A 13,623-nucleotide genomic window follows, 5' to 3' on the forward strand; every position below is an offset into this window, starting at 1 on the left:
AAAAAAAAAAAAAGTGACTAAAAATTTCACACCATTTTAAACACTGTGTGGCGCTAAATGTGAGAAAATGTTGTAATTTTCAGCATGTGCTGCTTTACAAATGGCACTTCATAGCTGCAGCCCTAAATCCATTTGACCTGTGTGAACTGATAGTAGTTTGTCAATAGCACTGAAAGAGTTTTGCCCCCGGAAACCATGTTTGGTTCCAATTTCAGAGGTGAGCGTCGCTTTGAGAAACCGCTCCGGCGGGAGGGGGGCCGTCCCGGCTTCGAAGAGTCTGCAGGTCCTGGGGGCCCTGGAAGGAAGGAGTACACAAGGGCTGACAGCGATAACTGGCGCACCCTCCGGGAGGAGCAAGAAGGGGAGGAGCCCGAGCCGGGAAGCAACTGGAGAGTCGCCGGACCTCGCAGAGACGGTCTGATGAACGCAAATATTTTTACTAGCTCTGTGTTTGCGGTTATGACTTACTCGTGGGTACTTTGTCAGACGGCGGTCCCCGCTCAGCAGGCTGGCGGGATCACGGCTGTCCGGGCGACAGTCGCCGGCGCAAGTTTGATTTTGATTTCGGAGGTTCCGAAGCCGGGGGCCCCGGCCGTCGGCGCGCGGGGAGCGACGGGCCTGAAGACGATAGGGACGGCCTTCCTGAGTGGTGCATGGATGAAGAGGATGGCGGAATGGGAACGTTTGACTCCTCTGGGGCGTTCATGCCAATGAAGGTGAGTAACCCATGTGAGCTTTGAATGGAGTGGCGATGTCAACCTGTAATTGTCGTCCCTCAGAAGAGTGGCAAGGATACAATCTTAGAGGAGGAGTTTAAGGGCATTGAGGAAGAAGAGGAGGAGAGTCTTCCTGACGCCGAGAGGATCGACGGCGATAAAGATAAAGAGAGTAAAGAAGCCACATCGGCTTCAGTTGATGCGGAGGCAAAGCCAGCGGCGACTTCCTCCTCCCCTCCTACCCATTGTGCCCCTCCATCCCTGGAGCCCCAGGCCAGCAACCGCGGTCCACCAGCCGACAACGCTCAGCTGAGCAACAGCCACCCTTTAAAAGATAGTAGCGCACCAAGCGAAGGTACAAAAACTGACAAACCGCCTCGAAAATGTCTTAAGCTTTGTCTAAAACGTCAATGCTTTGTGTCAGATATGGCTCTGGTTGTAGGATCCAAGACCCAAGCGGGCCCAAACACTGCCTCCTCTTCCGTGCTGCCTCCACCACCCCCATCTTCTGCTGCTCCCCTCCCGCCTACATCCGGGGTTGGAGACGCTGAGGACGATGAGGGCATGAAACACCTGCAACAGGTATGCATCTTGTCGAATTCACTTCTCTTAGCATATTAGCAAATTGACTGTTTTGCGTGTATCTGTTTAGGAGGCAGAGAAGATGGTGGCGTCGCTGCAGGACACATCTTTAGAAGAAGAGTGTTTTACGCAGGCTCTGCAGCAGCAGCAGCTGGAGAGCAGGAACACCGCAGCCGCTCTGCCCCTGTCACACGAGGCAGCCATGAAGTGGTTCTACAAAGACCCGCAGGGAGAGATTCAGGGTACTCTTTGAATGTGGATTTTTGCATCTTCACATTGGGTCGTAAATGATCAAAACTCCTCTACTCCTGTTGGAACAGTGATGCAAGCTGTCAAGCCAACATCGCTTTTTGTAATCATTCCATTTCTTGTCTCCTATTAGGAGAAGGGTCCAGCTAGGGCCCGCAGTACAAGCTGACCGCGCCCTCTGCTCTCAGTGACCAATCATATTTACAGTATATGTAATTTATATAATCCTATCGAAAATGGGTTTCAAGCGATTTTCCCTCCTATGCTGGCAACGTAACCAGAATTTCCACGTAAATCAGAATTAACCCTTTAACTACCCATAAATACCCTCTAAATCGCACAATAATTATCCAATAACATGTATTATACGCCATATTTAGTGGTGGAATGATTAATCGATTAACTTGAGTAATTCGATAGAAAAAAAGCTTTGAACGTTTGTATTCGTTTAGAGTGGCGTTGTTATGGTTTGTTTTGACAGTGTTCCCATTTCGGGCAATAATGAATAATACATAACTCATTTAACATGGCTGATTTAACTGCTCCCTGTTAAGACTAGCAATGAGGTAATGTTTTTTTTAATGCATTCAAAATTTAGTTTATAGGTATAATAAGCTGTTTTTTGTGTGAATGTTTTTGATCGATTTATTAAGAGCATTGTAAAAAAAAAAAAAAAAAAAAAAAAACTTAGCTTTTTATAGCATTTAAGCTAGCAGAAAATTGCACTTTGATTAAAAAATAATTAAAAATACCTGAACTTAGCCACTAGCTTAAATGCTATAAAATGCAGTTTTGATTTTTTTAAATAATGCTCTTAACAAATCGTTAAAACATATTCCCACAAAAAATAGCTAAATACACCTATAATGCATAAACAATCATATTAGCCTAAACAAAAACTTAGCCTTATGTTGTTCTTAACAGGGAGCAGCGGGATTCAGCCATGTTAATTTTTTTATCCAGTGTATCCACCCAAATCAAACAGACTAAATGCAAACACTCTCAAAACAAACCATTACAATGCCACTCTAATTAAACAAATACTTCTTTAGTTTCGAGCTGTCACTACTGGTAAAAATAGTCTGCGTCATCAATGACGTAAATGCGTCGACAAGCACACCATCCCGGTGGCTGTTAGTAAAGGGTTAAGCCTATCAAATAATTAGGCTCCTATTTAGGGCTGCAGATATCGATTATTTTAGTGGTCGAGTAATTGATGAACTAGCTAGATCGAATAATCGAGTAATCAGATAGGGAACATGAAAAATTTTAAATAACAGAGCTGAACTGCAAACGGTATTTTAAAAAAAAAAAAAAAAAAAAAAAAAACTGTCGGCTAACTTGCATAACAAAAGTCCGCTAGCTTAAATGCTAGACAATGCTAATGTTTTTTTTTAACAATGCTCTTAACAAACGGGTCAAATGCATACTCCCACAAAAACAGCTAAATATATGTATAAGCTAAATTACGAATGCATTACAAAAACATTAGCTGAAACAAAAATTTATGTTTGTCTTGACAGGGAGCAGCTGGATTCAGCCATGTGAAATGGGTCATATTCACTGTTGCCACTAGAGGGCTGTGTATCCACCCGAATCAACCAAACTAAATGCAAACACTTTCAAAACCATTACAATGCCACTTTAATTGACAATAATTGGCTAACTGGCATAGCAAAAGTTTGCTAGCTTAAATGCTATAAAATAGATATTTTTTTACAATGATCCTAACAAATGGTTCAAACACATATTCCCACAAAAAAGCTAACTATTATTATAAACTAAATTACAAATGCATTAAAAAAACATTAGATGGAAAAAAAAAAAAACACTTTGCGCATGTTGGTCTTTACAGGGAGCAGCTTGATTCAGCCATGTGAAATGAGTTATATTCACTGTTGCCACTAGAGGGCAGTGTATCCACCCGAATCAATCAAACTAAATCCAAACACTTTCGAAGCCATTACAACGCCACTTTAATTAATAACAATTGGCTAACTTACATAGCAATATTCGCTAGCTTAAATGCTATAAAATAGATATTTTTTTATAATGATCTCAACAAATGGTTCAAACACACATTCCCACAAAAAAGCTAAATATAACTATAAATTAAATTACAAATGCATTAAAAAAAAATTAGATAAAAAAAACTGCGTATGTTGGTCTTTATCGGGAGCAGCTGGATTCGGCCATGAGAAATGAGTTATATTCCCTGTCGCCAGTAGACGGCAGTGTTTCCACCCAAATCAATCAAAGTAAATGCGAGCACATTCAAAACAAGTCATTACAACGCCAGTTTAATTAAACAAATACTCGACTCAGAATTTTTTTTTTTTGAATCTTTTTTTCTAATCGAATTACACTAGTTAATCAATTAATCGTTGCAGCACTAATTAAAACACTGGTCATTCCTAGGTCCGTTTACCACCGTGGAGATGTGCGAATGGTTCCAAGCTGGCTACTTTACCATGACCCTCTTGGTCAAGCGGGGCTGCGACGAGGGCTTCCAACCCCTGGGCGAAGTCATCAAGATGTGGGGCCGCGTGCCCTTCGCCCCGGGTCCCTCCCCGCCGCCCCTGCTGGTGAGACAGCCACCACCAACGCAGCGCCCGCAGCCCACCCGGGGGCCCGCCGGGACTGTGAGTCAGAGCTCAGCCAACATAGACGATGGGAAGGGGTGGATGCAGAAGGGAGGGAAGATGGATAGACAGGCCACGGTAATAGCTTTTCATATTTGAAGGACTTTCAGACGTCATGCATGCAGAAAAGACTTTCATCAGTGTTTGTAGTTAGACGTGCTTGATTTGTCGTTCGTCGCCACACGTTACGAGCTAACAGTTCTCTTGTCGCGCCTTCAGGGAAACCTGGATCAAGAGCGTCTGAAAAAACAGCAGGAGCTGGCGGCGGCAGCTCTTTATCAGCAGTTGCAGCAGCAACAATTGTTTCAGCTCATTAACAGGTAAGGGCGCCAAAACCGAGAAGGACCATTTGCTGGTGTGTTTTTAGCTCCGCCTTATTTTTTATTTTTTTTGCGGATCATAGATGCAGTGAGCAGGGTATGATGCCTTCGATGAACAGGTCGATGTCAGTGCCAGATACAGGGTCCATGTGGGACATGCATACCTCAGCTTCACAGCCGTCAGGTGGGCTCTCGTTTGCAGCCGGGAGATCAAATCGAGGCAAATCCAGAAATGCTGATGACGTAAAATTGTCGCTTTCACGCAGGTGGTGAAGCCAGTCTTTGGGACATAACAATGAATCCTTCTACTCAGGGTCCAACTCTGGAACAGCTTCAAAAGGTCTGTTTAGATTCTGGCTTTTTCGTTGACTTTATGCGTGAGGTCATAGACTTCATAACCTATTGACATGACACGGGGCCGATTCGTAGGGGGCCTATTTTCCAAAACTTCAAATATTTACAAAACCAAAGATGCTACCAACCTAAAACCAAAACAGGCACCTACCTTAGCCATATAAGAGTCTCCATGAGCAGCGGCATAAAAAAATTCAAAGTCATTCCCTTATAAAATCCCGATTAATTATTTTCTGTTTAAGTATAACGCAACTTAAAATGGCTATAAAAGTCTCAGATTTGACACTAGATGCACGAAAATCACCAAATGCAGAGAGGATCACCTATATTTTCAGGCTCAGTAGCAATATTTAACATATAAGTTTTTGACCAAAATAGCAGCTTAATTTTTTCAATTTACTGTTTTCAACAGCTAATAAATCACTCAATTTAACATCGGAAACTTAATACTTGAGGAAAACATGCAGAATCAATTATAAATAATATGTAAATAGATAATTAATGAATTCTATATACAATCACAACTTATTATAAAATAAAATATTCCTTTATAGCGAACGAGGCTAGCGGCCGCCTGGCGTAAACCGAGCTTTTCTGACAAAAATTCTTGTGAATAAATGCCTAAATCCCTGAATTCTTTTTAGATATGGACGTAAAACAGTCTTGTTTCTTGGTTAAAAGAAAATAAAATGCAGTTAGCAGTTATTTTATGTATATATTGCGAACTATGATGCTAGTCAGTAAGCAAATTAGCTGCCCCCATATGTAAACAAAGGGCTTTTTCCGTTAAATTCTTGTGAATAAATGCTGAAATCCCTGAATTCTTTTAAGATATGAACGTAAAACAGTCTTGATTCTTGGTTAAAAGCAACAACAACAAAAACGTGCAGTTAGCATTTATTTGACGTAAATATTGCGAACTATGATGCTAGTCGGTAAGCAAATTAGCGGCCGCCATATCACAAAGGGCTTTTTCTGTTGAAAATTCTTGTGAATAAATGCTTAAATCCCCGAATTCTTCATAGATCTGGACGTAAAACAGTCTCGATTCCTGGTTAAAAGCAAAGAAACCGTACAGTTAGCGTTTATTTTATGTATATTGACGAAGTACCATGCTACTCTGTTAGTGAATGAGGCTAGCGGCCGCCTGGCGTAAACTGAGCTTTTCTGACGAAAATTCTTGTGAATAAATGCCTAAATCCCTGAATTCTTTTTAGATATGGACGTAAAACAGTCTTGTTTCTGGGTTAAAAGAAAATAAAATGCAATTAGCAGTTATTTTATGTATATATTGCGAACTATGATGCTAGTCAGTAAGCAAATTAGCGGCCGCCATATGTAAACAAAGGGCTTTTTCCGTTAAATTCTTGTGAATAAATGCTGAAATCCCTGAATTCTTTTAAGATATGGACGTAAAACCGTCTTGATTCTTGGTTAAAAGCAAAAAAAAAAAACGTGCAGTTAGCATTTATTTTACGTAAATATTGCGAACTATGATGCTAGTAGGCAAGCAAATTAGCGGCCGCCATATCACAAAGGGCTTTTTCTGTTGAAAATTCTTGTGAATAAATGCTTAAATCCCCGAATTCTTCATAGATCTGGACGTAAAAAAAAAGTCTCTTCTTCGTTAAAAGCAAAGAAACCGTACAGTTAGTGTTTATTTTATGTATGTTGACGAAGTACCATGCTACTAAGTTAGCGAATTAGGCTAGCGGCCGCCTGGCGTAAAAGAAGCTTTTCTGGTGAAAGTTCTTGTGAATAAATGCTTAAATCTCCAAATTCTTCATAGATATGGACGTAAAACAGTCTCGATTCTTGTTTAAAAGCAGAGAAACTATGCTGGTAGCATTTATTTTGTGTAAATAGTCCTGTCTGTATGCGGTGCAGCTTTCGTAGTTAAATCGTAAGTAAATCCAAGCTTAAATCCGACATGAGCGTGCACCGTCTTCGGCTATTACTAAATGAAGCTCGGCCACCTCTGATAAGGTGTGACCCAAAGAATCACCAAGTATCAGATCAAAAGATTATTGAAGTCGGTGGTGAGGTTTATTGTATTGCGTCCAGCTCCAGCAGGAGAGGCGAGATGCTGAACTCAGGGCGAAGCGGGAGGAAGAGGAGCAACGCAAAAGGAGGGAAGAGAAGAGGAGACAACAGGAGGAACAAAAACGAAGGGAGGACGAGGATCTCTTCAGACGCAAGCAGGTGAAAAGAAAGTTTCTGTCTAATCCAGTTTTGGTCGAATGCGACCGTAACGTGTTTGCTGTGTTTAGCTTCAGTGTCGTCAGCAGCAGGAGCTGATAATGAAGCTGCTGCAACAGGGTCCCCAGCAGGCAGGCGGCTCCAGCTGGAGCGGGGCTTCTTCCTCCGGGCTCTCTAAAACTGGGAAGCCCCAAAGTCTGACTCTGCTGGAGATGCAGCAGGAGACGGAAAGGCTCCTGAAGCAGCAGCACCAACAGCAGAGAGCGCAGCAGCAGAGGGAGCGGGTAGGCTTCTGAAACTGGGGGCGGGTTTCAATAAGCTTCGGCTTCTCCCGTCTGCCCTTTTCGGTTTGAATCATACCTGAAGGGAAAATAAATAAAGAAAGAAAGAAAGAAATAGAATGTTTACAATAACTGTCTAACCTGTATAGCAAAAGTCAGCTAGCTTAAATGCGATATGATGCTAATGTTTACGACAATTGGCTAACCTGCATAGGACAAGTCCACTAGCTCATATGCTCTATATTGCTAATGTTTACAACTGGCTAACTTGCTTAGCGAAAGTCTGCTAGCTTAAATGCTAAATAATGCTAATGTTTACAACAACTGGCTAACTTGCATACCAAAAGTCCGCTTGCTTAAATGCCGTATAATGCTAATGTTTGCAATAACTGGCTAACACGCATACCAAAAGTCCGCTAGCTTAAATGCTATATAATGCTAATGTTTACAACAACTGGCTAACTTGCATACCAAAAGTCCGCTAGCTTAAATGCCGTATAATGCTAATGTTTGCAATAACTGGCTAACCTGTATAGCAAAAGTCAGCTAGCTTAAATGTGATATGATGCTAATGTATGTTTACAACAATTGGCTAACTTGCATAGGAAAAGTCCGCTAGCTTATATGCTATATAATGCTAATGTTTACAACTGGCTAACTTGCTTAGCGAAAGTCTGCTAGCTTAAATGCTACATAATGCTAATGTTTACAACAGTTGGCTAACTTGCATAGCAAAAGTCCGCTAGCTTAAATGCTATATAATGCTCTTAACAAATTCTTCAAACACATATTCCCACAAAAAAACGGCTAAATATACCTATGAACTAAATTACGATTGCATAAAAAACAATTGCTCATACACGCATACCAAAAGTCCGCTAGCTTAAATGCTATATAATGCTAATGTTTACAACAACTGGCTAACTTGCATACCAAAAGTCCGCTAGCTTAAATGCTGTATAATCCTAATGTTTACAATAACTGTCTAACCTGTAAGGCAAAAGTCAGCTAGCTTAAATGTGATATGATGCTAATGTTTACAACAACTGGCTAACCTGTAAGGCAAAAGTCAGCTAGCTTAAATGTGATATGATGCTAATGTTTACAACAACTGGCTAACCTGTATAGCAAAAGTCAGCTAGCTTAAATGTGATATGATGCTAATGTATGTTTACAACAATTGGCTAACTTGCATAGGAAAAGTCCGCTAGCTTATATGCTATATAATGCTAATGTTTACAACTGGCTAACTTGCTTAGCGAAAGTCTGCTAGCTTAAATGCTACATAATGCTAATGTTTACAACAGTTGGCTAACTTGCATAGCAAAAGTCCGCTAGCTTAAATGCTATATAATGCTCTTAACAAATTCTTCAAACACATATTCCCACAAAAAAACGGCTAAATATACCTATGAACTAAATTACGATTGCATAAAAAACATTTGCTCATACACGCATACCAAAAGTCCGCTAGCTTAAATGCTATATAATGCTAATGTTTACAACAACTGGCTAACTTGCATACCAAAAGTCCGCTAGCTTAAATGCTGTATAATCCTAATGTTTACAATAACTGTCTAACCTGTAAGGCAAAAGTCAGCTAGCTTAAATGTGATATGATGCTAATGTTTACAACAACTGGCTAACCTGTAAGGCAAAAGTCAGCTAGCTTAAATGTGATATGATGCTAATGTTTACAACAACTGGCTAACCTGTATAGCAAAAGTCAGCTAGCTTAAATGTGATATGATGGTAATGTATGTTTACAACAATTGGCTAACTTGCATAGGAAAAGTCCGCTAGCTTATATGCTATATAATGCTAATGTTTACAACTGGCTAACTTGCTTAGCGAAAGTCTGCTAGCTTAAATGCTACATAATGCTAATGTTTACAACAGTTGGCTAACTTGCATAGCAAAAGTCCGCTAGCTTAAATGCTATATAATGCTAAGGTTTACAACAGTTGGCTAGCTTGCATAGCAAAAGTCCGTTAGCTTAAATGCTGTATAATGCTAATGTTGACAAGAATTGGGTAACTTGCATAGCAAAAGTCTGCTAGTTTAAATGCTATATAATGCTAATGTTTACAACAACTGGCTAACCTGTATAGCAAAAGTCAGCTAGCTTAAATGTGATATGATGGTAATGTATGTTTACAACAATTGGCTAACTTGCATAGGAAAAGTCCGCTAGCTTATATGCTATATAATGCTAATGTTTACAACTGGCTAACTTGCTTAGCGAAAGTCTGCTAGCTTAAATGCTACATAATGCTAATGTTTACAACAGTTGGCTAACTTGCATAGCAAAAGTCCGCTAGCTTAAATGCTATATAATGCTAAGGTTTACAACAGTTGGCTAGCTTGCATAGCAAAAGTCCGTTAGCTTAAATGCTGTATAATGCTAATGTTGACAAGAATTGGGTAACTTGCATAGCAAAAGTCTGCTAGTTTAAATGCTATATAATGCTAATGTTTACAACAACTGGCTAACTTGTTTAGCGAAAGTCCGCTAGCTTAAATGCTATAAAATGCTCTTAACAAATTCTTCAAACACATATTCCCACAAAAAAACGGCTAAATATACCTATGAACTATGAGCCTATGAGCCATGTTAAATGAGTTATGTCATATTCACTATTGCCACTGGAGAGCAGTGTATCCACCCAAATCAATAAAAATAAATGCAAACACTTTCAAAACACTCTAATTAAAGGAATACTGGAAGCAGCAAAATTTGATTTGCATCTTTTTTCCTATCGAATTACTCGAGTTAATCGATTAATCGTTGCAGCACTGGAACGTTCTCTTTCTCTCTGATTTGCAGCACTCGGGCATGTCAATGGGAAGTTCGTCCATGGGAAGCCAGTGGGTGGACAGCGTTGGCATCTGGGGAGGTCCTGGAGGCATGGAGGGCAAAAGTGGGAGTATGGGCATGTGGGAAGAGGCTGTGAAGAACCAGGGGAGCCTGCGCGGCAACGGCAACAATAACCTGGGCTTGAAGAACAGTCGCAGCAGCCCTTCACTCAGGTTGAATGTCACGCTTACAGTACTTTTGTTCCTGTATCGTTACACTCGGCGCCAACTCATTTGTGTGGCACCTTCCCAGCGAGCAGTACATGATGCGTCGTAAGCGGACGGATGAGGAGGAGAAGCTGCTAAAGCTCTTGCAGGGCATGAAGCCTCAAGATGGCTTCACTACCTGGTGTGAGCAGATGCTGCACGCCCTCAACACCTCCGCTTGCAACTCCTCTTCTCCGGATGGTAAAATTTTGCCCTTTGCTCTTCGGCTGTCAAAAGGCGGGAATTTAATTCCAGCGCTTGACTCTCTAATGTCACAGTTGCTACGATTGTGGCTTACCTGAAGGAGGTGGAGTCTCCCTATGCAGTGCTGGACTTCATCCGGTCCTACCTGGGGGACACCGTGGAAGCCAAAGAGTTCGCCAAACAGTTTCTGGAACGACGTGCCAAACAGAAAGCCAACCAACAGAGACAACAGCAGCAGGTAAACGTCACAACTAAGAATTTAAGAGACTTGCAGTCACGGTCACATAAAAATGCTCTCATTTTCTCTTTCAGCTATCAAAAGAGGTGGCTGGCCTGAACATGAACTTCCCTCTGCAGGTAAGCAGTAATACTTGGTGTGACTGAGTAGCTATGCGAAGAACGTCACGTAATTCCACCTTCAACTCGCGCTCTTTTGACAGGACTCAATGCGAGGAATGAATGCAAGCGCCCTGCAGTCCATGTTTCAAGCCAACCACATGGGCAAGGTTGGTCTCTACGACAGCCAAGGAGGGAAGATGAAAAAAAAACAGCCCGTGATGCTGCACACTGATCCCAGCATCTTAGGTATGTCGTCTCGCACGTCCTCGTTGTCGGAGTATTAATAGCAACAGCCCGTCAGGTTCATAAACCCTGACACGTAATAATCTTGAGTTTATTTCCCGCGTTTGGGATTTTGCAAAGACGTGTATTAATTTGCGCACGTTGTAGGGATGTCCCGATCCGATCACGTCGTTTTCAGAGGGTCCGAATCGTGTACAAGGTTTGTACGGGTCTGTGAAACCCTTGAAAATGCTCGGAAGTGTTAGACACAGGAGGCGTGAGAGCCGTTATTGCAGTGTCCCAAACTTTTAAGAAAATTCATTTATCAAGGTTTCTCATGTGTGTCTCCATCCACTGAACTACTTTAGCACCGATGCTATAGTACGCGTTCATTTTGGAACAAAACGCTCATTACCGCCAGGAACGAACCCTCTGCATTCCAAACTTTCTTTCTGCTACTCGATTAGTGTTTTTGGCTACTTATTTAACTACTTGCAGCTTGTAAATTGCAGAATATGATTTTCTTTTCATTGCCATTTTGTTCATACCTTCTTAGATTACTGCCAGTTTTGTAACACAGGCTTTGAGCGCCCTCTTGCGGTTTAGAGTGAAAATAACATGTGAAAGGTAGTAATGTGTTAATAGTTTCACACATAAGTCGCACCCCCAGCCAAACAGGAAAAAAAAAACAACTGACTCATAGTCCAAAAATACAATTTCTCAAGCCTGCAGGGTCATACAAGATTTTGAAAGACTTTTACGTACAACACCAGATAGATTACCAGATCTGGTATATAAGTTAATGTTTTCAATACCTGGCTAACTTGCGTAGTGAAAGTTCGCTAGCTTAAATGCTAAATAATGCTAATGTTTACAACCGTTAGCTAACTTGCATAGCAAAAGTTAGATAGCTGAAATGCTATATAATACTAATGTTTACAATAACTGGCTAACTTGCATAGCAAAAGTCCGCTAGCTTAAATGCTATATAATGCTAATTTTTACAACAATTGGCTAACTTGCATAGCAAAAGTCTGTTAGCTTAAGTGCTTGATAATGCTAATGTTTACAACAGTTGGCTAACTTGCACAGCAAAAGTCCACTAGCTTAAATGCCATATAATGCTAATATTTTCAACAACTGGCTAACTTGCACAGCAAAAGTCCACTAGCTTAAATGCCATATAATGCTAATATTTTCAACAACTGGCTAACTTGCAGAGCAAAAGTCTGCTAGCTTGAATAGTAACTAATGCTAATGTTTACAACAGTTGGCTAACTTGGATAACAAAGGTCCGCTAGCTTAAATGCTATTTAATTCTAATGTTTACAACCACTGGCTAACTTTAGCTATACTGTATAATGCTAGTGTTTACAATAATTGGCTAACTTGCATAGGAAAGTCTGCTATCTTAAATACAATATAATGCTAATGTTTACCACAACTGGCGAACTTTAGCTATGTAATGCTAATGTTTACAACAATTGGCTAGCTTACATAGCAAGTGTTTGCCAGCTGAAATGCTATAAAATGCTAATGTTTACAACAATTGACTAACTTGCATAGGAAAGTCTGCTAGCTTATTTGCTACATAATGCTAACATTTACAAGATCTGGCTAATTTGCATTGCAAAAGACCGCTTGCGTAGATGCTATATAATGTTAATGTTTTCAACAGTTAGCTAAGTTGCATAGCAAAAGTCCTCTAGCTTAAATGCAATATAATGCTAATGTTTACCACAACTGGATAACTTTAGCTATGTAATGCTAATGTTTACAACAATTGGCTAACTTACATAGCAAATGTTTGCCAGCTGAAATGCTACAAAATGCTAATGTTTACAACAACTAGCTAACTTGCATAGCAAAAGTCTGGTAGCTTACGTGCTATATAATGCTAATGTTTACCAGATTGTTTTGTTACAAATTTATTTTATCTTTGTCGATATCCCTCGAGGGGCTATGTACGTATTTGTTGCGTGTTTTCATGCATTTTTAAGCGTTATAGAAGATTTGTCTTAATTTTGGGGGGCTTGGAACGGATTAGCATGAAAACGCGTCTCAACTTACACAATTTTCAAGTTAAACTACTTCGAGAACCAATTCATTTCGTAAGTTGAGCTACCACTGTATTTATTTATCGGTATCGGGACTCGCATGTGAAAATACGTGATGGGGACATCCCTAGGACGGTACTTGCGCCGGGCTCCGCTTTGATGCAACACCCGCTTCCTTCCCTGTGCAGGCTACTCATTCCACAGTACGGCCGAGTGTCTGAGCCTGAATGAGATGGAGATGGTGGAGGATTACTGATGTGACGCAGCGCAGCAGCAATAGCTACCTGAGGCCTTCTTGTCTTTTAATCAGACAAACCTGATGATGAATGTGCACTGCTAGGGGAACCCGGGGGTGGGGACCGGGGTGGTCAGGGGGTTGTGACGGAAAAAGGGGC

General features: G+C 40.9%; 1 protein-coding gene across 5 annotated transcripts in view; it reads left to right on the top strand.

Moving 5' to 3' along the window:
- The window catches only part of gigyf1a (GRB10 interacting GYF protein 1a), a 31,554-nt gene extending 17,955 nt beyond the window's left edge, over positions 1-13,599 (top strand). The window contains exons 8-24 of one of the 5 annotated variants that reach the window (XM_057854967.1): positions 216-415; positions 487-716; positions 780-1,071; positions 1,141-1,298; positions 1,369-1,540; positions 3,966-4,267; positions 4,409-4,509; positions 4,593-4,693; positions 4,776-4,849; positions 6,928-7,065; positions 7,134-7,346; positions 10,171-10,373; positions 10,453-10,607; positions 10,685-10,848; positions 10,923-10,967; positions 11,051-11,195; positions 13,417-13,599. In XM_057854967.1, coding sequence (XP_057710950.1) covers positions 216-415; positions 487-716; positions 780-1,071; positions 1,141-1,298; positions 1,369-1,540; positions 3,966-4,267; positions 4,409-4,509; positions 4,593-4,693; positions 4,776-4,849; positions 6,928-7,065; positions 7,134-7,346; positions 10,171-10,373; positions 10,453-10,607; positions 10,685-10,848; positions 10,923-10,967; positions 11,051-11,195; positions 13,417-13,484 — 2,761 coding nt within the window. In that variant the 3' untranslated portion in view covers positions 13,485-13,599. The remainder of the gene's footprint in view (positions 1-215; positions 416-486; positions 717-779; positions 1,072-1,140; positions 1,299-1,368; positions 1,541-3,965; positions 4,268-4,408; positions 4,510-4,592; positions 4,694-4,775; positions 4,850-6,927; positions 7,066-7,133; positions 7,347-10,170; positions 10,374-10,452; positions 10,608-10,684; positions 10,849-10,922; positions 10,968-11,050; positions 11,196-13,416) is intronic. The other 4 variants (XM_057854970.1, XM_057854971.1, XM_057854969.1 and 1 more) reach the window with 4 other exon arrangements.
- Positions 13,600-13,623: the final 24 nt, after the last annotated feature.

This window comes from Corythoichthys intestinalis, chromosome 13, assembly GCF_030265065.1.
Source record: "Corythoichthys intestinalis isolate RoL2023-P3 chromosome 13, ASM3026506v1, whole genome shotgun sequence".
Lineage (NCBI taxonomy): Eukaryota > Metazoa > Chordata > Actinopteri > Syngnathiformes > Syngnathidae > Corythoichthys > Corythoichthys intestinalis.